The sequence below is a fragment of the Trachurus japonicus genome, chromosome 21 (assembly GCF_045865225.1).
Source record: "Trachurus japonicus isolate A0001 chromosome 21, Traja_1.0".
Lineage (NCBI taxonomy): Eukaryota > Metazoa > Chordata > Actinopteri > Carangiformes > Carangidae > Trachurus > Trachurus japonicus.
Genome location: NC_140927.1, coordinates 19,667,115 through 19,694,366, shown reverse-complemented (window position 1 = coordinate 19,694,366; position 27,252 = coordinate 19,667,115). Strand labels below are relative to the sequence as shown.

The 27,252-nt window shown below is 40.4% G+C and overlaps 1 protein-coding gene across 1 annotated transcript; it reads left to right on the top strand.

The window, feature by feature from the left end:
• The first annotated feature begins 722 nt into the window (after positions 1–722).
• LOC146965118 (nectin-1-like) lies at positions 723–12,430 on the top strand. Its single transcript, XM_085764947.1, has 5 exons — positions 723–860; positions 2,562–2,903; positions 3,004–3,306; positions 7,453–7,552; positions 12,218–12,430. The coding sequence occupies exons 1-5, from the start codon at positions 821–823 to the stop codon at positions 12,417–12,419; spliced, it is 987 nt and encodes a 328-aa protein (XP_085621073.1). The 5' UTR covers positions 723–820; the 3' UTR covers positions 12,420–12,430.
• Positions 12,431–27,252: the final 14,822 nt, after the last annotated feature.

Here is a 27,252-nt window from a genome sequence, read left to right as displayed (position 1 = left end):
ACCCTGGAGGTGGGGGGGGCTCTGCCACAAGAGGTGTTGGTTTGTTTATTTAGTAATGAGATGGAGGTAGGAATGAAGGAGTGTTCAAAACAGTTGGTCCTACACCGGCTGGCTGTATAGCACCTCCCCACTCTTGAAAGAGGACGTAACATAAACTGTCAACTGGAATCATCCTTGGTTTGCATTGCTTGTGCCTGACTGCAAAGCCATAGGCTACTTTTTATCCTGTGCTGATCCAGTGCCTAATTCCTGTTTTTATTTTTAGGCATGGGTCACATTGAGTTCAGATAAACTAAACAGATTTGTTACAGTGTCTTCCTCGGTTCTTCATGAAACTTGGAAGTCAAACATGAACATATTGCCACAACTTTCAGGAGCACAAAAGGGATTTGTGGTACAAAAAATAGTTTGACAAGGAGAAAACAGTGAATTATTACTTTTTAATATAGCCTACTTATATTTTATATATATATTTTTTAATATAATCGCTCGTCTTACCCTGTCAGACCCATACAGCCTAAAAACAATTCACATTCACATCCACCATACGTTTTAGAAGCGACGTAGGAGGAGGAGGAGCCGCCCGTGAGGACTGCGACCCGGCCAGAGGTAGTCGGGATTCGTCTGGATCAAAGCCCTGTATTTTTTTTTTTTTTTTGTCTTCTCGGTCTGTTTTTAACATGTAATCCAAAGGACCACGTGCAAAGTGAGCTAAATGGATGAACGGAGACGCCATGCGCGTATCTTTAGGTCCCACAGGGGCTATTTTCACGTCCGGTCATTATGTCTGTGCTCCTCGCGCAGATTCGTCAGACTCCTGATGTCATTGTTCATCCTGATCCACAGCAGATGGAGCGACGGTAGGATGAATTTCATTCTTCTTTTCACTTCATTCTCTGAAGACGAGTATTTTTGCGTCATGTCGGAAAACGCAGCGGGGACCTACTGCAACAAAAGTACTAGCCTACACAGAGTGAGACACTTAGCTCTTTTGAAAAAAAAAAAAAAAAAAGTCCGGCGAAGCATCAGTGTACAATTGACAAATGTGAAAATATACTGATAAACGACATTCACTGTCGAATGTTTCATGACAATTTAAAGGCATGTGGCCTCCATTGCAAAGCCTGTCTGTTAGATAAAGTGTTGGGTATTAGGCCTATTTTAATTTTTGCTGCACAATATGCATTGTTCAAGTGGTAAAATGTTCTAAATCTCTTTTTTAAATATCTATGATTCTTTAGTGATACAAAAACATCAATTAGCCTCAGGCAACCATTTGAGGGGCAGGTGCTCAACAAAAAAATACAAATAATAAAGAGAGAGAGAGAGAGAGAAAATAACCATAGCCTACTGAGATGTCTTCTTGAGAGGGTGAGAAAAACACAGTTCAAACCCTTGTTTTATTATTAATTATTAACATGAGAAAGTAACTAAGAGACACAAACAATAGCCTATACTTTTCCCACTCGAACACTGAGTAGCTGGCGGTTATATAGGGTAGCCTATGCCACATGCACGCACACACTACAGAGGTACAGAGGTGGGGGGTAAAAACAGTTACCACGTATAGACCAAACTGTAATTTACTCCAAAATAACATGATTTGTACCATAAGTCAGGGGCGTGTGCTCAATGTTGGATGGGCAAATAATTCATGGTGGATAATAACACACATAGGGTTAACAGTGACCTGTGGGACAGGCAGTTTGCTTGTATTTTTCCTCCATGAGCTGTAGTAGGCCTAACTGCATCACAATAACATTAGGACAAAGGCATTGTTCCCACATACCAGTAAACCCACCTGTATCTTTTATGTGTTGGTGTAATTACAGTAATTTTCAGTGTTTACACAGTGTTTAGAAAAAAAAGAAAATGTTACAGTGGTGCTTTGTGTTGGTGTTACTATTAAAGCTGTACAGAAAATAAAAATGAATTTGATTCCACTCTGGGTCATAGAATTAGTGTAATAACTCATCTATCAGACCATGTAGCCCAAACTTTGTGCAAAATTCTATTTTCGAGTAAATCCGTGATGAAAGTGAGGTAGTTTTTTTTCGCATTGGATAATGCAGGCATACAAATTATGCGTCACGTTGCTCACGATTCATTAGCCACTGATATTGGATCCGTCATCTGTCAATCAAACGTCTGAGACACACACACACACACACACACGCCGAGCTCGGTCTAGCCCCAAACATTGAATATCCCACCCGCTCGATAACGACCAATCAAATTTGTTTTCTTTATTCGGGTAAACTCGTGCGGCAACTTGTGGAAACTCATAGAAGGAGGCGCGACAAACAGGACAAAGGGCCATTTCTGAACACCTTTAAAGGTTGTGCATTTATTAGGCTTTTCACCATAGCAGACCCTCCTTTGAAGCAAGGAAAGACAATGAAGCTGAAATTACCAGTTATGTTTGTGACCAGTTCATGAAAAATAAATGGGCTAGCAAGGCTCCAGAATGTCAACAAGAGTCTACAGACAATAATAATTATAGTTAATGCACATATGGTTTTGCCTTCTAAGGGGCTGATGGGTTTTTATGCCTCTTGCAGCTGTCCAGGTCATAGGAGGAGACCAGACTGTGGTGATTAAAGAGACCACAGTTTTGCCCTGCAAACTCATCGATGGCACTGAGGACCTCACCCAGATCTCATGGCAGAGGAGGACAAGAGGAAAACCTAAGAATGACAATTTTTATACAATTCTGACTGAAGGCGGACCAAAATACGTCAATGGACATGATGATCGATTTAAATTTGCTGGAAACTTGGCTGACAAGGATGGATCTCTCAAGTTATCTGACGTCACATTGCTGGATGAAGGCGTCTACACCTGCATCTTCACTTTGTTCCCTTCTGGAAATCACCAGGCTGAGATACATCTAAATATCCTTGGTATACTACAACATCTTCAGTGAGTGATTGTGAGAGAAGTGTTTTGTTTTGACCCTCTTGCTTACATGTTGATGTTTATTTGTGTGCAATAATCCCATAGTGCCTCCGGACACACATGTGGAAGCTAATGTTCCTGTTGTGGGGGATGAAGAGGTTTCCTTAGCTACCTGCACAGCTGCTGGGTCCAAGCCTGCTGCCGTGGTGATGTGGAAAACTGATTCTCTGGCAGAAGAAGTGAGAGCAACAAACCACTCCACGCTAAATGTCAACGATACGACCACCACAGTGAGCTCACTGTGGGGGGTTCCTACCAGAGATATCAACGGTGTTCAAGTCCAGTGTGTTATCACCACTCCGGCGCCGCCCAAAGAGAAAACACTGCCTGTCACCATACGAGTCCACTGTGAGTATAAAAATAGTTACTTTTCCACATGGTTTTGTTCTGAAGCAGCAAAACAGACCATATCAGGAGAGTCACATGGTCCAAGTGAATACAGACCTTCCTTATTCATTAGATTCACATGACGTCACTGTGTTTCTGCGCCACCATATTTGTGTCCGAATCAGGGCAATCTGGGCACAGATCACAGCATGTCACGTTACCAGAACAAGTGGAGTAGTAGGAGGAAATCAGCAAGAGACCGAAATTTGACGTTATTTGAAAGATGCCAGGATTATATTGTGCTGTTGACTGTGATAGCAGTTGCCAAAAAAACCCCAGACTGCAGTTTTATTCCATCCCAAAAGACGTAAAGTTATAGGCGGAATAAATGGTTGACTGCAGGCAGTCTATCAGTGGCAGCATGGGCTGTTTCACAAAAAGAGGGGATTCACTTTTTTTTTTAATAACATGGATATATTGAATTCTGCATTTTGATTACTTTCTTGTTAATTACTCACTGATTCTGCATTTAGGGTCTTTTATTTCTGTATAACAGACCGTTGCTAAGTAAAACGGGCCGTTGCTAGGGACGCCGATCTGATCAGCGGAGCAGGGCAGAAGAACTATCAAGGATTTTTACCTTGTGTTTCATTTTTACCAGCTTCAGACTAATTGTGATGTTAGAAACATGACTTGTAGCTTGTTAGAGGGAGAGTGGAGGCTCTCTGCCTCCCTCACCGCTGCTGGAACCAAACCTGCGATCAGAGCGGACAGAGCGGACGGGCCAGCGCAGTGTCACAGCTGTGACCAGCTGTGTCTGTGCCACCGCGAGTCCCTGACACGAACGTGTCCCGTAACCGTCATCTCTTATGACAGACAGGACTACATAAATGCGCACAACGTAACATTTACATGATAATTCATCAATCTACTGATTGATTATCAAAAGCTTGTTGAAAACAACTACACACGAGTCGACCAAGAGGAGGGTGAGGAGCAAACAGCGGAGATGTGACCGGACTAAGGACTTTGATCAACATTACGTCTCAAATTAATTAATTAATTCATAAACTGTGTAATAAGTGGGATAATATAGAGTTTGTCTGTTGTTATAGAGATATAAACCCAGACAGGATGTATGAAACCCTGTCATTTTGTCAAGAAACGGTAATTTCCATCCTGCGGTTTGCATGCTGTCATATGAGGAGACCTGTCAAATCGGACACAAATATGGCGGCGGTCCCTTCGACGTGACGTCACTGCAACCCATGAATAGGGCGCGCTCCAGCATAAACACAGACGAGACAAAAACAGTTTTACAATTTAGCAAAGTAACGTCATTAACCAAAAGTGCAGCATTAAAGGAGAACAAACGGTCAGAGATATTTTGGACATTGCCACTGCACTGCTCGACCGTTTATTTTTGTAAAGAAATCATCACAACAAGGAAAAAGTGTTTGTTTCTGTGGCCGGGGAGAAGGCGCTCTGCGGTAGCTTAGTAATGTCTTTCCAGGATGTTTCAGAGTTCGGCTGTCTGAGGTGAGTGATTACATGCAAAAACACAAAGTTTATACGGTTTATACCGGTTTATACTGTACAGTTTATGAGTTCAGTGGTGTGTCATAAGGATTTGAGTCATGTACCATAGATATTTGATTGTTTTTTGAGTGTTTATTGTGGTTGAAAAAATTTCCCTCATACTTTAGTGTTGTCGCTAGCGCTAGCGCCGTCTAGCCATGGTGTAACTCCGGTTTGCCTGCATCAATTTTAGTCACGTTTTTTGCTACCCCCAACACTGGGTGACCATCAGGACAACGATTTAGGGGTCAAAATGACCGGAATTCTCCTTTAAAGGGACAACGAGGAGTTTTGGAAAAGCGAAGCGTTTTCACACTACATTTATGAGCCTCCGCGCGCACCGTAAAATTCTTTTGACCGGCGCAAGACGGACTCATGTTTTCATTCATCAATAATTAAAGTCAGAGGTTCAAAGAGGTTCACATACCGTCGTAGTTCCGACCATAAACGGCGATTCAGCTACGTTATTCTCATGACTCGTTGCGAAACTGAAAGTAAAGAAACGCTGGTCGGCTCGACCAGCATCTCCGCCACCACTAATAGTAACAAAATAACGATAGAGACAGAATGATATATTTATCGAAAATGGGCCCATTAACAAGTGTGGGTAGCGGAGATTCATCCACATTAACGTGAGACTTTTTTATAACCGATTAGAAACTCCTTGTTGTCCCTTTAACACAAAGCTAACAGTTACTTCTTTTGTCCAGATAGATAGTAACACATTGTTTCAGGTCATCTTACCAATTTACCAATCACTCAGACCAGCTTTGTTTGTCCATTGTCCATTGTACCTTCATCAAATTGGATTTGTGTCCAGACATTACCAGCCTGTCTAGATGGATTGCATTGCTGAAGACTTAGACATAGCTTTGCCGGTTTCTGCAACTTTGCATTGCAGAAACATTACAAATGGATGTCTGTTGTGTGTCACATTGCACGTGACACACAAAGATGGTATGAAAGACTGTTTGAACAGTGGTCAGAGGGTCGGGATTGAGATTAACTTGTAGAAACCAGACTGGAATTTCATTTTAAAGAGTCTCAAAATGTTGTCGAGGTCTGATTTGCATTTCATGTGTTTTTTTTTTTTCTGTCAAAATTTTCTAGATATAATGTCATGGATGTGCCAAAAACTAATTTGGGCTTGAAGCTTCTACAAGGCCTTGGTTTCAATTCGACCTTTTGCCTGTTGGGTTCTGGATTCCTACTTGTTCTTGGCTGGAGTGATTTGCCTGTGTGGGCTGCTTCTCTGATGTTGCCTCTTTGTCCCACTTGCAATGTCGACATTGAGACGGGGTTGGGACAGGGTTGCTGCACAATGAATATGAAATCCTTATCATTTTTGTGTCATCACTGCAGCATTGTACAAGTACTGTAGTATTGCAAAACTGTACTACTTTGCTGAGGACACACTGCATAGTGAACAGGACTGTTTTCATTCCCGTTGATATATTTAAACTCAGTCTAGGCAGAGTAATGTTTCTTTACTCATATTGGGTGAAAGGTTGTTCCTGTTCTATGTCAACACAACTGGAAAATGTGGATTTTTATGTGAAAGTGTTAATACCAGAGCTCATTTGAAGTCAGTCACCCACGCTGCTAAGTAGCACACAAGCAACGATTTGTGAGTCCCACCCATACAGTTGTCACCAAAATAATCTGAGGAACGTCTCACACCCACCTATGTAGAAATGTCTGAAGGGAGATGATGCTTGGGAGGTAACCTTTTAAACCACAGTAACAAACACTCCAGTCTCTGTTTAGATGTGTCCTGGCCAAGATACTGAGCTCTAAGCCTTTGTGTAAAAAGGTACTTTTATGTTTGCTGGATGTGTTCCATTTTTAAGCTGTATTCATTTTTATGTCCTCCAGCACAATATGTTAGCAGTTGAACAGCACCTGGGCGGTGACAGGTGTGTCTTTATCTCTGTGCTCTGAGGCCTTATAACAGGAACAGACAACAATTGTGGTTTCAGTTGTGTTTACTGCAGTGCTGATCAGCCGTTTGTACGTCGTTGGAGGTCTTAACTGGCTTTCTGATCCATCTAAAGATGGTTTAGTTTGTTTGCTGCATTTACAGTGCCTGTCTGGGAAAGCTTGGTCTGCCACGCAAGAGGTGTGGCAGTTAATGTCAGTTACATTTTGGCAGCTGTTGTGGGTGGCAGTGCTGTGAAGCAGATACAGTATCAACATGGTCTCCAGGCATCAACCTTGAAAGCATCACAGATACAGTTTCACTTATCTGTTGTTACTAGGTTAAGGAAACATACTTGTGTTTTGTGTAACCTTCACCTTGTTAAAACTATTTCCGTGTGCTGAGGAACAGGAGCCTTGAGAGCTTAACTGTAAATAATGACTGTTTTAATGAATGGATGTTGGATACATTCATCATTTGTAATGTACAATTATGTTATTTCTGTAGCAGCTGAACAGAGTCAAACAAGTTCAAGTTAAAACAAAGAGGCCCATAGTTTTATTATCAGCTTGTATCGCGGATCCAAACACTGTGTTTATTGTGATACTGTAATAGTACCAGTACTTTCTCAGCTACAACAATGGCTGTGATTCTCTCTCTGTTTCTTGCAGATCCACCTGGAGAAGTAACCGTTAATTACACTTCCCGAAATTCAGTTGATTGTGTGGCTGAAGCCAACCCACCTCCAGAATTTACCTGGTCAACAGTCAGGTACGTCACAACAGACACAGGCTTTTTTGTCATTGACAGTGAAGCCACATGAATTTGCATGATTTTGAATGTGCTCTAATGTTGCTCTGTTGTAATAGTTTCTTCAACGTGTCTTTTTCAAGTTAACTTAACATTTTGGCTCAGTAGGTTTAGTTCACCTTTTTTTATGATGACAAGACAAACAGTGTCCAATATTGATGCAGCCTCTGGGGTAATGAAAGACTACCACTGGTGCATGGTCTGATAAAACCTGTATAAACACAGCTGTGCCCTGTTTAACAGACTTGAGTCTTGACTAACATTCACAAATAAAGGCTAGGTGGAATAACTTAGGGCACACACACATATTCTCCTTAGACATATTTTCACTCACACATTTATACTTTTTACTCACACATTCATACATTTGTATCTCATAAATGTATTTTCACTCTCATAGGTATGAATGTATGTAAGAGAAGAATGTATGTATGTGTGAATGAAACGGAAGGCAGGTAATTTATGTTTACATACTCCAATACAGTAGGAGGCGCTATGCAGGGTTCGTTGTAACTCTGAATGGCTGAGAAGCTGAAACAGAATCATGTTCAGGTCTTGTCGGTGAACATAAGCATGGAGGGCACTTCAGGATGCCACTGGTGTCTTGTGAAACATTTTAATGTTGGCATCGGACCCATTACCATCCTTAATTCATCTGCATCAGTCTGGTCACACGGTGCTACTTCAGAGCGCCATCAGTTAAATCCCTTCCATTGAGGAATGTCCTGATTAATTAAACTCCACGTTGTGTTTCGCTGCTTATTCAGAGTCTATAGAAATTAAACTCTACATCGTGTTTTCGCTGCTCCCACCCGCTGTATGGAAAGAAAGCCAACAGGGGATCGGGTTGCCGATCGGCATAAACCTGTCACAGATGTTTAGTAGATAACTTTAATCTTATCAGGTAAATAATCGCGATTCACGATAATAAAGGTTTCCATAACAGCCAGTCACGTACAAAAGAATTGGGGCTTTGCTTTGCAGTTGCTCAGTTAACACTGTTAAAAAAAAAAGTCTGATGTCATCCTCGCTGGTACTTACTGTAAACCGCACCAAAAAAGAAAACAGGATAACCTTGAATATCATCATTGGCATAAAAATACAAAACTAGGATAAGCTGAGCAAGTCTTGCACATGTATTTCCTGGTTTGAGAGTGACTTCCTGTTTAAGGATGAGCTTATCAGTGAAAGCAAAGAAAGATGAGAGCATATAGATACAGTATGTAAAAGTCACAGTATATCAGTGTAAGAGTTAGAGTGTATGTGAGTGAAATTAAAGAATGCACGTTTGTAAGTGTAAATGCATGTATACATGTATGTGAAAGGAGAATGTATGTGTGAGAAGTATGTATATGTATATGTGAGTGAGAATATACTGTATAAATGAATGTGAAAGGAGAATGAATGAATGCGAGTGAGAATGAGAATATATGGAAGGAAAATATATGAAAGTGGATGGAGAATATGTGTGTGTAAGAGTGAGAATACATATGTGTGTGACAGGAGAATATGTGTGCGTGAGAGTAAGAATATAAGGGTGAGAATATGGAGAATATATGTATGTGTGTGAAAATGCTATAATGAATTATGTCTTGTATGGCCCCTCATAGCTTACCTCTGTCATTTATCCATTAATTCAACCTATTACATCTTGTTATTCATCTTTTAATTTTTCAGTTTAATTGTAATTTTCCCAGGTTGTTTTTAAACTATAAAAACTGGTGCGAGTGACTTTTGAGAAAACTCATAAATGAGAGTCATGAACAGGCATGGCCGCGGGAAGTGGGGGTGCTGGGGGTGCTGCAGCACTCCTAGTGGCCAGAGTAAGATTGGAAAAAAAATATTTCAAATACTTATGAATACGTAGCATATTAATAATTTATGTTGAAAGTTTTGGTGACTAATTAGATCTTCCAATGTTGAACTCTTTCTAGACCTAAAGTAGAGTGTGTAATCTTCCCACTGAGAGAAACAGCAGAGCGCTCTCTGACAGCTCTCAATGTGTGCCTAAACGGATTTTTGAGACAACGGAGTTGCGTGTGTCATAGACTGTGATGGTACAGAGACTTTTAGGTTTAGATCTAGGTAGGTAGGATCTAGGTGGTTCGTGCATAGGCGCCGATTCCGTGGGCGCTCCGGTGCACGAGCACACTGACCAGGTTGAGCACCCACTGGGGGGGGCACGCCGCCAGATGTGCATTTCTCCGTGCCGCGCCTCGGCCCCTCAGCTGTGTGTCTGTGGGTAGCTTGTGTGTGCATAGCCTGTGTGAATGTGTGTATTAATCCCTCGCGCGCTCTGTTAAGATGAATAAACACAAATCGCTGCAGAGCGCGAGCCTGGCACAGAGGTGCGCGCTCTGGCGCATCTGGCACCACGGTTAACGGGACCGAAAGGAAACTGGCTCCGCTCCGCGGCTGTTTCGCGTCCAACGTCTATGTAGAGCACATGTTATTGATATTGTAGCGTCCGACCCGACGTAACTACAACAACATAACACAAACTTATCTGACAGCTCTCACTTCCTCCTCTGCTCCAATTAAAAGCAACATAATTCATCTGAGAACTGCTTGTTACAAACTCTCTGGGAAGTGTTGTTTTTCCCTGTATTTATTTATTTACATTTAGTCTATTTAGGTCTATAGGACAATTATAGCGCCAATGACTATTAAAATTCAGACCAGTTTTGTTATTTTAATAAGACTTAGTTAAAGGGATAGTTCACCCTAGAATGATATTTCGCTCATTATCTACTCACCCTCATGTTGACTAAGGGCTGGAAGAAGTTTCAGATTCCTCCGTGGCTTCTCTGAGTTACAGGGGGTCTCGGCATAGCAGTGCATGTCCATATAACGGTTGCAAAGGGACACCGGAGCTCTTCGTAAAAAAACACACACAAAAAAACATCCAAATACCTCCATGATGCTCGTATGTAATGTCCGTCTTGTGCTGAAGCCCCAAATTGCGTAATTGTCCCGAAAAAAATTAAATAAGTCTATATTTTAAGCTTGTTTGTAGCGGAAGCTTCTCGAAGCTCCTCTTCCTGGTCCGTCCAAATCTCGCGTGATTTGCGCCGGCGTCAGCATGCGTCAGTGCGGTTACTGCGAATCACGCGAGATTTGGACGGACCAGGAAGAGGAGCTTCGAGAAGCTTCCGCTACAAACAAGCTTAAAATATAGACTTATTTAATTTTTTTCGGGACAATTACGCAATTTGGGGCTTCAGCACAAGACGGACATTACATACGAGCATCATGGAGGTATTTGGATGTTTTTTTGTGTGTGTTTTTTTACGAAGAGCTCCGGTGTCCCTTTGCAACCGTTATATGGACATGCACTGCTATGCCGAGACCCCCTGTAACTCAGAGAAGCCACGGAGGAATCTGAAACTTCTTCCAGCCCTAAGTCAACATGAGGGTGAGTAGATAATGAGCGAAATATCATTCTAGGGTGAACTATCCCTTTAATAATAAGACTCAAAACGCGGCTTTTTTGTTTTTTTCTGAATACGCTTCGCATAAGGGCTCCGTTCGTTCTGCCGGGAGTTTATTTCTCCATAACGGGGGGTGGGGGGTGTCGTCCTAAAAATACGCTATTTTTTTCAGCACCCCCTGCTCAAAATGACTCCAGCGGCCCTGTGAACAGGAAGCCGGGAGTCCCCTGCCGTAGATTTTGGAAAGTACTGGGAAAGACAAGTCGTAGAGTCAAAGAGAGTATAAAACAGGTGTCCTTCCTGTCCAGTGCCTTTGCAAATGCACTCATTCAAATCCAAAGGCTGATGATTCAGAGCCATCTGCTGCCAGCCACTATAATATGGAACAGGCATTTTCAGTATCAACCACTTTACTGAGCAGATGGTTTAAATAAATATGTTAACATCCTCCCCTACCAACAAAAAAAAAACCAAAAAAAAAAAAACAGTTGCCTTTCATGAGGTTCTTTTAACTTTGTGTTGCTATTAGAAACAGATCTTCTGTGATCCTCACCTCATTGTTGAACGTTCAAACAGTCTTATCCTATGAGCCTTCATGTGAAGGTAGAAGCAACTGCAGGACTGTCACAGCTCATTCAGAGGCAGAGTGATGTGTTGAGTTAGGATTCAACAGCACAACATGCGGGAATGGGAATTCACATTGCTGATGCAGTACACACAAGTAGTCTCCACACACAAGTTTGTTGATTATTAAAGGTTGAATATGTAGAATATTTATTAAAAGCTATATTTTTTCAAAAATAATACATCCAGGGGGCGTTTAGAGGGGTACAGAATGAAAGTATTGCTTTTCCATAAAAAATCCTGCATAGTTCTCCTCTGTTGTCCTCTGATCAGGGTGGAGTGCAATGGCCCGTTTTACCTAGCAACGGTCTGGCAATCGACTGCTGGAATTCTTTTTCTGTTGTTGTTCTGGTAATCTTACTCAACCTTTAAGTTCAGTGACTTGAACAGGCCTGCCTGTGGGAGGATAAGGGGTTTTCCAGACTGAGCAGCCATTTGGAAAATTGTGTGGAGGAGACCGTTTTAGAGCGAGGATATTGAGTAGAGGAAAGAATGACCTGTCAATGTTTTTTTTGCTCTGTTGCTGCTTAGTTTAGTCTGGTTACTGAACTGTCTTGTTTTTCTGCTTCAGGCCTGACCAGTCATCATCTGCAGCTGTTGTACAGGGCTCAACACTGGACATTGCTAGCAAGGATGGCCTCTACCAATGTGAGGCATCTAATAAATATGGGAGTGGCCGTGTTTACCTCCATCTGCACAAGTCAGGTGATGTGCTAACTTCATGTGTTTGTGGGTTTCTCAGAAAGTTGTCCACGTTTTTGCACTTACTATAATCCTTTTGTGTGTTTTCAGCACATTATGGATGTTTGTTTACTTCTAACCCAGTCCCATAAATAATTAATTGTTTGAGGAGATAAGCTTGGATATTTACTGCTGGAGTAGAAGTGCTGTTCTGGTTGCATTGAAGGATCAATTCACTCAATCACTAAAGAATTATCCCATTTAGTGATAGAAATGGCTCTGCCTGCAGCTGACAGAGCCATGGAGCCGGTTGCTACACAACCCAGCCATTTTACAAAAAATGCTGTGTCTACTGTACAACGGATCAAGACAAAGCTTACTAAACGCTTATAAATGTTGCATGTCATCCGGCCGTGGTTATTTCTCTGGCTATTTTCTAATTCAGGGCCTGTCAGGACATGAAAAGAAAAGGCCTACTAAGGCATTAACTGCATGGTTTGAATGAAGTTGGTTAACCAAATATAATGTGAAACGTGACGCAAGATGCATTGAAATGGCCGGTAAATACCAGTGCTTGTACATGTTACTACAATATTTCAACATACCAGAAACGTATGAAGAGACCTTCTTTATAGCAGACGCTTTTGGCTGCAGGTGAGGACAGATAAGGGAAGCATTTCCATTGAGGTGAGACAGATCAAGCTTCCTGTTACCTGGGAGACTACTAAAGAGGTTTAATGGCACTGAGCCACCACGGATAAATACGTGGAAGCTAATAGCTCACCAGGAGGTTGTGAGAATGTAATCTGTACAATGGATGAATAGTTCAAACTTAAAACTTCACAGCTGCACTCAGTAAATATAATCAAAATTGCAACTAAGTCAAATACATGGACATAGCCTACTGTCAGTTTGACAAACTATGAGTTTCAGCAGTGACTGCAACTCGGCTGATTTCAGAACAGATATAAACTTTTCACCAAAAAGGAAACATGTTGCCATGGACACAGTGATAACAGTGATATCACTTATCTGTGTGTTCGATTGACTGAATCATGACACAAAAAGTGACACAACTTCTGTGATGTGCTTTTCGGATGTTTTTGTTGAAAGATTCAAGTTTTCAGATATTAATATTTTGTTGTTTTTGTTAAACTATTCAACTATCAACTTACAACTTTATCACTGAGTTGGAGGCATGTCTCCAGCCACCTATTGCACAAAAGTCCAAGATTCCCTCTGTTTCGGTCTCCACCAACTCTTGAGGCGAATCTTTTTTTCTTTTTGTATATTTTTTGGGCTTTTATTGCCTTTTTTAATTGATAGTGCAGTCGAGAGAGAGACAGGAAATGGGGAGGCAGAGAGTGGGGGAATGACACGCAGGAAAGGGCCGTCCGACGCGGGACTCGAACCGGGGCCGCCTGCACCGAGGATTGAGCCTCAACATGGGGCGGCAGCTCTACCCAGTGAGCTACAGTAAACGCCGCCCCATTGAGGCGAATCTTTTGTTATTAAATGTTGCACCAGTGAGTTACTACTCTGCTGTTTGGTGCTGAGCAGGTAATTGGGATAATCACAGTGCTGTTGTACTGGACTGCATCATCGTTTGATATACTGGCACTGTAGAACTTTATTTCTCAATAACTATATTCCTCTTTCTGGCGTTCTCCTTACAGGATCCTGCACAGCTTGGGAGACCATATTTTCCATTTTGTTTATCCTGAATGTCATCGGTATTTCAGCATTTTGCTACTTTTACATATCCAAGGATTGGGACTTTGATATACCCAAGAGGAAATTGCCAAGGTAAGGTACTGCTTATAATTGTTACATTACATGTATTTTTTGTGATATATTAACTGATGGTTTATTGTTTAGAAATGAAGAAGGCACAGAAGCGGAGAGGCGGGCAGTCCGACTCCGAACATGTTCAGATGAGTCTGAAACTGTTGCTGAAGCCCCAACATAGGTAGAAATGCATGCGTACTAAATTTAGTGAACTTCTATTTGGCTCTTTCATTTCATAAATATTTCATTATGTGCCTTAAATAACAATAGGTTATGACAAAGGTTAAGCAGTTTTTTTGTCAGTTGTATTTTTTTATAATGGTCTTTAACAAATCTGCTGATGCTCCTAAAAAATCTTTGGGAGCTCATTTGATATGATGTCTCCTTGTAATGAGGTGTTTTGGATTGTCCTTCTTAGGGATTGATGTGATCGATGGAACAACATCACCTCAAATATGCACTAATCCTGCATACGGTATGCTGCAACAGATGCAATGATCCATGTGGTGTATGTCCGTTGAAATCCCACGGGTGTGCCTTGTCTTGCTGCAGTTGGAGTTCCAGTTAGGTCCAGTTTATACACTTGTTGCTATTTTTAACAAATGTATTACTTTAAAGCAGAAGTAAGTGATATATTTGTGTTAATATAAGACTTAAATAGTTATATCTTCCGACAGCAATCACTTACATAGAGTGTTTGGTCTGAAACACGGGTCTGTCAGTCCCTCTGCTCTGCTGTGAGCCGAGGAGAAAACATTTATCGTATCCTACAGTTTTTATCCAATGAGGAGAGAGAACGGCATGCAGGGCTGTGTGTGCAGCCAAGGAACGCCGTGAATGTGACGTAGGGACGAGGACTGTTATGGTGCGTTCAAGGAAACTCGTATTTTTCCGACCGTGAAGTCGTACCAGTTCGATCTGGTACGAGTTCACGGGTCGGAAGTTACGAGTGGCCGTTATAGTGACTTTCACCGGTAAAACAGGTCGGAAAAACACGAGTGGGTTGCCTGGAACGCTACAAAGTCGTAAGTTGTGACTTGAAGCTGTAATTTACGATTTCAAAAGCCTGCCTGGAACGCAGCATTAGTGAAAACGACCGGACCACTTACTTCTGCTTTAAGTAACCAAAAAAGAAAAAGAGGAATAAAGATTTGCAAACTGGGTTGTTTTAAACCCTTAAACCCACTCACCCGATGTCAGGCCCAGCATGTGTTAGAGGCAGTTACAACCCACAGACCAATGTGTTTGAGGGGTTAAAGGAAACTCTGTGGTTAGCGCCTCGTGGTTTCTTGTTGATGTTTAAACTGGAATCCTGTGTAATTCACAAAACTGTTAAGGGCTTAAGGGCTTTATCAGAGCCTGCATGTATTCTGTGCAGCACACAAGAACCCCACCCCCCCACACCACCACACCTCAAAATTAAGCATTTACCACTCAAAATTGTATGTAATGAAAGTCTGGTAATATTGCACTTATCTAAATAAGCGCATGCAAATAGAAGCACACTGAAGAAGGAATAAGCTAAAACAGAAAAAGATTAAGCAAGACAGAAATTTCGACACTAATACAAATTGGTTTGCTGTTTTTAATATCCATGATAATTCTGTGTTAACAACATTGGCTGTTGAGAGATACTTGTGCCTTTGCATCAGATTTTAAAGTCTGTTTCTTAAGGGAAAAGACAACCTATGAAACAAAGTTAAAAAGAATTCTAAACAAGGCAACAACAAAACAAAAAAAAAGAAAAAGTTACATTGCTTTAATTTGGTCCAGTTTAAGTCTCTGGACCACAGGCTTCAGCATAACGACAGCTCAGGCATGAGGAATCCCAGGAACTTGTTTCCCACCCATATGCCACCAGAACACTTGTGTCTAAAAGATGCCCCCGACAACCCTTACCCCCCTTACCGCCCCCCACCCACCCTCTTATCTTACACTAACACCTGTGCACTATGAGAATGCTGAAGGTGTGGCGATGGGAACATATTACAATGTGCCCCCCTCTGAGCAGATCTGAAACCTGCCAAAGTTCCTGCACCCTGTACAAAATACATATTTGTTTTTCTTTTCTTTTCTTTTCTTTCATTTTAGTCGCTCACCTGCTGGTCATTATTTATTATTATGTGCCTTATTTTTTGCAGTAGTTATTTTTTGTTAGAACAGTATCTGCAAAATCATCACTGTAGATGTTATTAGTCTACACAGTGGAATAACTGAACACAGACTGAAGTCAGCAAGAATGCTGTTTTATGTTGACGTTTACAGTATAACATGTTTGAGGTTACTGAAGGTTAATATGAAGATTTGTTTTATAGTTAGTGTTGTTACGGTTTATATCTGGAAGCATCCAGGTAGAAGTGTCTTGTTCCACTACAGTGTCTTTACTGTTGTTTGGCTAGTATACTGTTAGCAGATAATTACACTCAGTCTTACTGTTTAATTCATTTCAAGCTAAGAACATTACGGTACGATTAGAGTGAGGATATATCATCCAGGGATCATATTTCAATCTGATGTTGTTCGTTACCCAAGATGACACATCAAAACAGTTTTGGATATCTAAACAATTTTTCATTCCACTTCCTCCACATTCAGAGGAGGCTGTGTCATTCATCCTCCAGGGACCCTTGATATATAATTTCCAGCATTTCAGTTGTATAGTTTTTTTGTGCCATAAAACTTTATCTGTGTGTTTATGTACTGTTCTGTTAGTTAGGGGTGTGGGGTCTTGAGCAGATTACTGATTCTTTCAATCCTCCTTCATCAACACCTACATGTTACAGTTACATACAACAGTACACCTCTCCCTTTAAAGCTCCTCCAGACCAAAATATCGGTCCAAACAAACACTATCATACGATGTCAAATGTCATAGAACATATGACACAGCATTAAAGAACACATTTGCTTTTTACAATACTACAGTTACACTATTTGACCCATTTTCTTTCTCAGTCCCATGGTACGGTCCAGTCTCATTTTCCTCTTGGCCGAGTGATTATATAATTGAGCATACACCACAGTCATACTGCCGTACACATGCACTCGCTCTTAGAGCCACCGCTCTCTCATCTGACGTACTAATCAATCCAATTGAGATCTCAGTACAGTCGCTGCTTTTGCAAGATGCTATATTCTCAAATAGGTGCTGTCATTCAGGAAATGACAGATTGATTATCTCTTACACCCACAGAACTCTTCTCGTTCCACTTCCCTCTTCTCCTTTTTCTTGTCCTGTACACAAACATGAGCGCCCCCTGTTGCTGATTGACTTTAATGTGTAGCATCTGACCCACTTAATTTTATTATTAGCTTATTTTTCTTAGAGAGCAAGCGAGTGCTTCGTAGGAACACTGATCAAACAGCCAGTGGAGCATGAGTACATATTCTTTTGAATTTGCCAAAAATATTATTATTATTACTTATTCCACCTTAATTATAAACACATTAAAACCATCACTCTCTAACAGTCCAGATCACACTCGTCTCTTTCCGATGAAGATAAAGTGCCAATAGTGTTTTTTTCCCAAAAGTTCACAGTTAAGCTCATGATGTGCCACTTTAGCACTAATTATGATCCAAAACTCCACACGCAACCTTTTAATTTCAAAACATAAACAATCAAGAGAAAATTAGAAATTGAAAATGAAAATATTTGATAATAAATTAAATCTGTTTCCCACACCCCACTATTTAAATGAAAGACACTCCCCATCTTGGTGAAAAAAGTAACATTACAATATTTTTTGTAGTGTAGCCTAAAATATAGGCTATTACTCTGAAGGCTTAAATTAGGGATTTGTGCCTCATCACCTCATCTGATGAGGTTAGGTTTTCACGTATTTCTATTTATTGGTTGGTTTGAAATAGTCCTGGAGGAAGTTGTAAATTTGGATGTTTAACGTAAGCTTGTCAGCTGGCTTTTTCTTACCTCCTCTTAGTTATTCAAAGCCAGCCTATTTGAAGAAGTGTGAACTAAAAATGAAGAGGGTTCAGATAATTTGTATGATTATAAAATAAATGTAAATGTAAATTTGCATTAAAAAAAAAATCACCTGAACTCAGTTTTGGCAATATGGGATTGATGCTTATAGTTGTACTGTAATTTACAGGTTTGGAAAGGAAGAAAGAAATGAGTCTAGCTTTACCTCATCTCATACAAGCAGCGTTAACCCATCGAAAATTATGACTGAAGTGTTATAAGTTCAATTATGATTATATTTTTGATAGACATTCCATAAAGACATTTTGTGTTTTGGATGGTATGGTTTTATTCTCTTCTTTTCTATGTTATGTTTTATGTTTATAATTTTTTATTTATTTGCAATGTTGTTAGTGTTTTTCATTCTTTGTCTTTTAATCTGTCTTGAGTTTAATAAATAATCCAAATACATCAACCTCTCTGCACTCAAATATCTTATGTATTTACAGTGTCTACTCACACAAAGCCTTAATCTGCAGTGTTAAACTGATTAGAATAGTTGGAATAGGTTCCCACCATTTCCCACACAGTGCTTGAGATATTCGAGGACGGGAACTACGGTGTAACAGTCATCACAAGACAAGTCCCGTGGAATCAGTCTTAAGACTTAAGACCAGACTTAAAACATGCAAACTCTTGCAACATGCCAGGAAGAATGACTTGGCTTTAACTCTTATGATGTGACAAATATAATCTTATGCCACTTGTGGGGTGTTTCTTGCTCCAGAGTGCTGCTAGTGGTTAAAAACCTTTAATGGATGCCTGTGGGATTTCAAAGAAAGTAACAAGGACATTAGAATGAGCATTATGGGACATGTAGTATGAGTTGTATTGGGGTGAAACTAAAGCACAGGCACATCTCAATTTTGACTTCAACTGTTTTGTAATCATCTGACCCCTGAATCCCTCGACTTTATGGAAGCATAATACCGAATTAACCATCATCACAAAGAGTCTGCTCTACTGAATATACATGAACCCATTAACCTCAGCTGTTTGTCTCCAATTTATGAACTAAAGAATTTAAGACATGCATTGTTTTTCGTACTGATTTGAATTAAAAACAAGAGTGAACATGTCATATAACAGAGAGTTTACATTTCATATTCTAAATTGACCTAAACTGACAGTTTTAATCTGTTGAGTTCAGGTACCATCCATTTCACACCAGCTCAGCCGGATACATTGTGGTTTTCCTGAGTGATCGTGGTTATTTTAGGCATTTATGACAGTTAAGACCACAACTAACAGAGCTACAATATGTTCTCTGGAGGCCTGAAGGCTGCTATCATAAAACAATATTTCCTGGCAGTGTTTGATTTTCCCATCTATAATTCATCTCTTGTTCTCCGGTCTGCCTCCACACACAAGAAAGTACGGGAGAGTCGGGTAAAATGTGCCACTTTTCATATTCAGGAAGACAATTATAGTTTTGTTGCACACTAATATATCTTCATATATTTCAGGATGTTGTGCATCACTGCAAACAAACAGAATGAGTGTAAACATAATTGTTCTGTTATGTCCAGGTTGCTAGGGAACACAAACTGCTGGGACCTGCTGTGAGGTTTGCAATTACATCTTATCCTGGGAAGAATCCCTCATCTTTCTCTTTGAATGCAAATGTTGGCTTACCATAAACAGCTTTCAATGTTTTCAGGAATGTACTGTAATCATAAACATCTAGAATCCTGCTTTAATAATTTGGACATATACAGACAAAATACACTCAGCTCCCCACAGCTGAACAGTGCATGCTCGGTTTACTACCTCATGTTGTAGCTCGTAGATGCCACAGCTCATGTATAAAACAAATTTGTAATTACTGTATATCTTTTGGTCTGAACACAATTCTCATGAAAGTTATGATCGACTGAATTCACTGTCAAGAGGGAAAAATTGATTTTTGGACATAAATGTGGAACCACTGTGGTTCTTACCTTCACAGACAAAACATGAAATTATGTTTTCCTCCTAAATATTTGGTCACATGCTTTCTTATGGTTCTTAGCAAGTGGTGACTCAAATTGCTCCTATGCTCAATTTACCTCTCCCCTACTAGATTATTATCACAATAACCACTGATTATTCAACTGGAAATGAGCTGAAACTGGAGCTCTGCTTAGACCAGTGTTATATGTTAATTAAACTAGATACAGTATGTCTTATGATGCATTCACCATAACCTCAGGCAAACATCAGATGCAGCTTTAAAGGAGCTATTTGTCAGTTTTGATAGTATCACTACATAAACTAACCAACACTCACTTTAACATCTGCTTACTTACAAGTCAAGAAGAAACATTGTGATTTCAGCATCAAACTTCATTTATGTAGAAGGGAAGAAAGCAGCTCTCTGGTTCTGGTTATATTCCTGTTACTCCTTCCACCGAGGGTGCTAACAAGCTAGCGACTTTCGGAGGCCAGGTGATGAAAATAATAACTCAAGCAAACCTGCAAACAGCTCCTTTAAATGAGATTTATATGACACATGAATTAATGAGCAGCTTTAAAGGTGTTCAGAAATGGCCGTTTGTCCTGTTTGTCGTGCCGAGTTAACCTGAGTAAGGAAAACGAATTTGATTGGTTGTTATCGAACAGGCGGGATATTCAATGCTTGGGGACCGCGCTCGGTGTGTGTGTGTGTGTGTCTCAGACGTTTGATTGACGAATGACGGATCCACTATCAGTGGCTGATGAATCATGAGCAGGATGACGTATAATTTGTGCGCCTGCATTATCCAATGTGAAAAAAAAATACCACACTTTGAAAATAGAATTTTGCACAAAGTTTGGGCTACATCGTCTGATAGATGAGTTATTACACTAATGTTAGGACCCACAGTGGGCTCAAATTCTATTTTCTTTTCTGTACAGCTTTAAAGAGGACCTATGTGACAACTATGTGAAGGTTAAATATAAATGATTTGTAACTTGTTAAGAGAAAGAATGGAGGCTCTCTGCCTTCCTCCTAGCGTCTTGGCTGAAAACCAACCTGGCAAGATGAGAGTCTCCGACCCGGTGTCCCAGCTCTTGTCTTTGTGGCACCGCAACCAAACACGCCCCCATAACCTATAATCTCTTGTATAAATGTCCGATAAGACTTAATATACCCATCGTAACGCATAGATAAATAACGTTATCCACCGTTCGCTTTCTTGCTGTCTTTATTGAAAACAAATGCACATATTAGACTCATGAACTTACACTGATTCGCACCTAGCACTGCACTTTGCACCTAAACTGTACATGATGTCGCTGGGTACTGTCCTTTGTAATTTGTAATTTATACTGTCCCCTGCTATTCTGTACTGTATTTCTCATGTGGTGTTTGTATTGTATGTATTAGAGAGCAAACCAAGACAAATTCCTTGCCACATTTTCTGACTGACTGACTGAGGAGGGTTAGCAAAACAGCTGTAAAGCGACCGGACTTGCAGTATTTCCCTTTAATGTGTAGGCAGGTAGGTGTGTGTTTTGTTTTTACACATTTACCACAGAGTTCCAGTTCTCATATCCTGTTGGCATCTTCCTTCCCTTTCAGCACAAATATCATTGAGCTGTGGGCTTGAAATGCTGAGGTGTCTGACGTCTTTGTTGTCGTCTGGCATCAATTTCTAGGCAGTTCTCGTAGATGTCCTCTGGTTGCTCTTGCTATTGAATGAACAAGAATGGAGAAGAAATTACTGTTACGAATTAAGCATTGAATGTCACAGCTTTCTCAAATGCAGAGTAGGTATAATGATAATTTGTATTTACCATTTCTGCAGTGCGAGACTGGTTGCTGTTTCTGCAAAGGCGAGTGACATTTTGTATATATTATAATCTTGCATTATAACAACATTAGCCACATGACCTATAGGCATACAGTATGTCAACAAATGGCTGTGAGCAACTTACTCTGCTTGCTGATTGTAGATTCTTCGCAAGATGACCCAAGCAATTATAAAGATCAGGATACAAGCAGATGGTACAGCAGCTGCTATAGCAATCACTGACTTACTCCAGTTTTCAGGTCCTTCATTCACTGGGAAATAATAAAAAAAAGAAAAAAGACATAGAACTCATTTTACTAGATTCAACATGCAGTAAAATTCAACATCCGTGTGTAGGCTGACTGGTTTATGAAGGGCGTGGTGCTGTCATGCATTTTGGTTTCTCAAAATACACACAGCAATTACGTGTTGCCCAACACGAAGGTCACTTTTGGTCATTTCATTTGGAAATTTAGGGATGTTTACAAGTTTGAACAGGCTCTTGTAAAGTCATCAAGGCCGTAAATCTACAATCTGAACTACCCTCAGAGATTCTGCCGTTGGACAGTATGCAAATGTCAGGGGTTGACTGAGCTGCTAAGATAAATAAGTCTGTTGGTGGTGGTTTTACTCTGTATTATCAAGGTGTGTTCACTGTTTGTACAGGTAGTATGCAGAATTGTAATTGCCTCTGTCATCTTCAATAAATGCACATTCACTCCATTTTGTCTTTGCCACATCCTGTTGACTTCCTCTTTGTAACTGTTGCCAAACATGCTTGTGTTTAGTCTAATCTTTTAATTCAGGGCACATTACCTGTAATTATCAACTCCGACTTAAATTCCATTGTTCCCTCGGAGGTTGCAAGCTGGCAGCTGTAGTTTCCTGTGTGAGAAGTGTTGGCTCTCTCTATGACCAGTGCGTACAGCTCATCCCCAGAGAGGGAGATATTCATCCCCAACTCTTTAGCTTTGCCACTCGGTGCTAGGGTTGACGGTGGTTTGAAGGAGATCAGGAAACTGTCATTCATTTTCCATGTCAGCTGCTGGAGTGAGCCATTTGAATTACAGGGCAGGATCACTCTGCTACCAACCACCTGAGAAATGGTGGTTCCCTCTGAGAGTGAAAGAGAAAGGTTCAATGGTTTGATATTTGGCTGTTTAACATAGGCTATTGGGAAATATTTGCTTTCTTTCTGAGTTAAACAAGATTTTTAAAAAATCAACACTGCTTTCACGTTGTTTTGTTTTTTTTAAATACAAAGACGCCTCTTGGAGCTGGTTAGCTTAGCTTAGCACAAACCCTGGCTGGAAACAGTGCCATCACGGCTCTGTGCAAAAGTGATGATATCTAGCTACAAACACTTCTCAAGCTCGCCAACAAACAAACCAAAAAAAAGCATAAAAACAACAGTCTGCAGTTAATAGTCAAAAAAGCAAACATAGTATTTCCCAAAATGTCACACTGTCCCTATTTCTCATACTCATTGTCATAGAAATGGATATTAACTTTACCTGCGGGTGCGAAAATCCAGAACATGCAACATATCAGACCAAATATGCTGTTGGTGTCCAGATATCTTGCAAAACCCTCCATGGCACCTTATAATAGATATATTTTAATGTCAAACATCATTTCAATGGGGGGTTACAACATTTTAACCAGGAAATAGAGTATGAATGAAAATATTCTAAAGGCAATTGATCCTTTTCTGAAGTATATTAATTTCAATGAATCTATCTGAGCACGGTATAGCTCCTCTGAGAATCACACCCCAACATAATTAAAACTGTAACATAACATTTGTCACAAGATCAGAAGTAAAAAAATCTTACAAGTAAATACAAAAACACCAGAAAGAGTGTCAGAAAAGGAGCAGTTTCTCTCCTTCCCTGACCTAGACACCAGCTGTTACTTACCGGTAGCGGGTATCGGGGGTCGCTTCCTTTCAAGTTTCTCAACTCTGAGCTACATCTTTACTTTCAAAATGGTCAAAATGGCATATATATATTGTAAAAGATAATCTAACCTCACATCTACTGTGTGTTATCATGTACTAACTATCTTAAGAAAATGCCTGACCTCTATACACCCACATACAAACTGTTTCCATACAGGAAGTGAAGACATAGTGTGGTGGCCATGTAGGTGAAGTGGGTTGTTTTTTTTTTGTTTGTTTGGTTGTTGGTTGTTGCAGAATAAGTTGTCTACTGAGTCACTACTCAGATCCCCCTCTGATTGCATTCTGCCTGAATTTGATCACGTCCACCAGAGTGTGAGAGGCCTTAAATCACATTAAAAACATGATTCTCAGTGTGTATCAGGTAATATCTGTCCCTGCCCCCTGAGAATGAAAATGCAAACTGAACAAGTGAAACTGAGATCCTGTCAGCCCGTATCACATGAACATGAGACCGTGGTCGCATTCTCACGTTTCTTTTCTGAAGTCACTACTACTAGTCTATATCCGGAGGTTCAAACTGTGGCATTGTCTATAAAGGTTGCTCCGTCTGGTTAGGTGAGTTATGGATGAATAATCAAACACAGCAAGCCACACAGTGGAGTTACTGTTTCCAAGTTCCACTTCCCCAGTGTGTGTTAACTCACAGTCACGTTCCTAAGATTCAAAGACAATAAAGACTTTCTTTCGGTGTAGGTAGTGTACCTAGCTCAGTGGACCTGCTGTAACTTGCTGTCAGTCATGGAAACTGGCAACTGCAAGCATTTAGTATAGGCACTTGTCATGCCCCATTAATTAAGTAAAAAACTGAGGGACATTTCACTCCACAGCCACCTTTCACACACACACACACACACACACACACACACACACACACACACACACACACACACACACACACAACACACACACACACACACACACACACACACACACACACACACACATATACACACACCACATTCTGGTGCACTTTGTCAGCCCACTACTTTACTGTACATGAGTCAAACGGATTTAAATAGCCTACCCTGTCACTTGGGTATATGTCTATCTTTATGTTGATGAATGTATTGCTGTATATAGATATAAAATAATGTTTGTATATGTATAATTGTAATCCTTCCACTCCTCCAGTTACTAAGAAGTGATAGGAAGAATAGGAATAATAAGATAATGTTTTACAGGTGCTGAAATAATCTCAAATGATCAGATATAAAGTAATACCAAACTATTGCAGCCACTCAATAACATATTGGTTCAGATCTTACTTTGTGTGTCTGTGTCTTTAAGGTTCCCTGTGTATCTCAATGGGCTTTATGCACAGCATATGCAAGAAAGGAAATAAATGAGCTGGCTTATTTCAGGAAATAGTGGAGCTGTGCATAAAGCCCATTGTTCCACCATTCATCCACCCATCCCTCTATTCATTCCTCCATCCATCATGTGTCTAGCTGCACAATTGAGTCTTAGTTCAGTCCGATTTGATCTACATGTACGTAGGAGTCTAACTTATTCCAACCAACACAATAATGCCACCTAGTGGTGCTTTGGTTACATCTCAAATTCTTTGTGGGTAAACTTTTTTTTTTTTCATTGTTTTCACCTAAGTCAACTAAAGGAATTTTACTGTGTAAAATGTAAATGTGTCTGATTAGGTTTGATTGTGTGTTACAGGCCTTTGACAGACCCTGCCTCCTCTCAACTGTGTGTGGTTACATGTAGGGGAGAGTGGGGTAATGTGAGACACCGGGTAATGTGAGACACCCCCTGTATCTAGAAAACGGAACACATTTTTGGTCATTTGACCATTATGTTTTCAAGCCCCTTCCATTTCCCCATGGCCATGAAGGAGAGGACCTCATGATGCTGTGGAAAGCATGTTTTTTTTCACAAAAATATGATTTATGCATGTAAAAGTAAATTTTCTTGCTGTCAACTTAATCAACTGTTGCGCCAAAGCAAATTGATTTAGGTAGAAAAACTTCTATGATACATGATGATGAACTACCAACACATAAAACCATGTGATGATGCTGGCTGAAAATTAGCTTGAATTTCTAAGAGAGGTCGTTTTTTCTAAAATGGGGGTGTTGGGGTAAAGTGAGACAAATGCTGCGGGGTAAAGTGAGACCATGGATGTATTATAATAAATCCATGAGTGAGACACTGTGAGCACACCATACACAAAGATTTACACTAGAATCTTGCCCCCCAAGCCAGAAATCCCGCGTGATCAAGCATGATCTGTAGCCACACTGCTTTGTTATGATGTGCTCTTCAGTCAGCATATTGGTTACATTCAATTTTAGTCACAATCCACTTTGTTGGCTCCCCCCACATAAAAGAGGACTTTTGATTAAAATGGTCACGATTGTCAGGGCCTACGATCTGACCCCCAGACTAACTGGTTCTATCTGTCATTTGAATGTTAATTTAAACATTTTGTGTTGTTTTTGATTTTGTTCTTGAGTCACTTTGTGTTGAGAAAAAAAAAGTGCTTAATTGACCAATCCCCATGATTCTGCTACTAGTCTGACATTAGTTTTGGGATGTGTGGTTGTCAAGCTAGCTGTCAGGACTCTAACTGTTACAACATGTGTTGTTATGGTAGTTTCCGAGTGGAAAAAGTAAATGGATCAGTTTACCCCATTGATTTCTCTGGTTTGTCTCAGTTTACCCCTGAGCTGGGGTAAAGTGAGACACTAGACCACTTTTTTTAAATCTATCATATTTTCACTGTCCTTCGTTCTAAATACATTCTGATAATTTCCATTGCTAGGAAACATCCTGAATTAATGGGAAATGTGTAAATTTGACTGATAAATCATTTTAGCTTGCTTAGAGGGGAGCAAATGTAAAAAGTGTCTCACTTTACCCCACTCTCCCCTAGGTGTTATTATTTTGGGAATAGGCAATGTGTGTGTATATATATATATATATATATATATATATAGGCTATATATATATATGTCCTCTTCCCAGTTCATCCAAATGTGACGAACCAGAGGAGCTTTGAGAAGCTTCCGCTACAAAACAAGCTTGAAATATAGACTTATTTAATATTTTTCGGGACAATTTTGCATTTCGGGGCTTCAATACAAGATGGACATTACATACGAACAGCACAACACTTCTCACTCCCAGTGCGTCAACAGCCTGACGAACGGTCACTGTCCCTCATCGTCACATGTCTGACTCATTAGGTACCCGTTTTTCGTCAGGTTTTGACGCGCTCGGCTTTCAGTTGATTCCAATGCAGTCCCCTTCGCGGCGATATGTGACGCCCAGAGCAAGTGATCCAGCCGAGCCGGCTGCGGCACCATAGGCTGCGTTCCGATCCACAGTTTACTTGGACGGAGCCCCCTACTCCCTACTCCCTGCACAGGGAATCTGCCGTAGGAAACTTCATTTAACCGATATTACACCAATCGGAACACCCT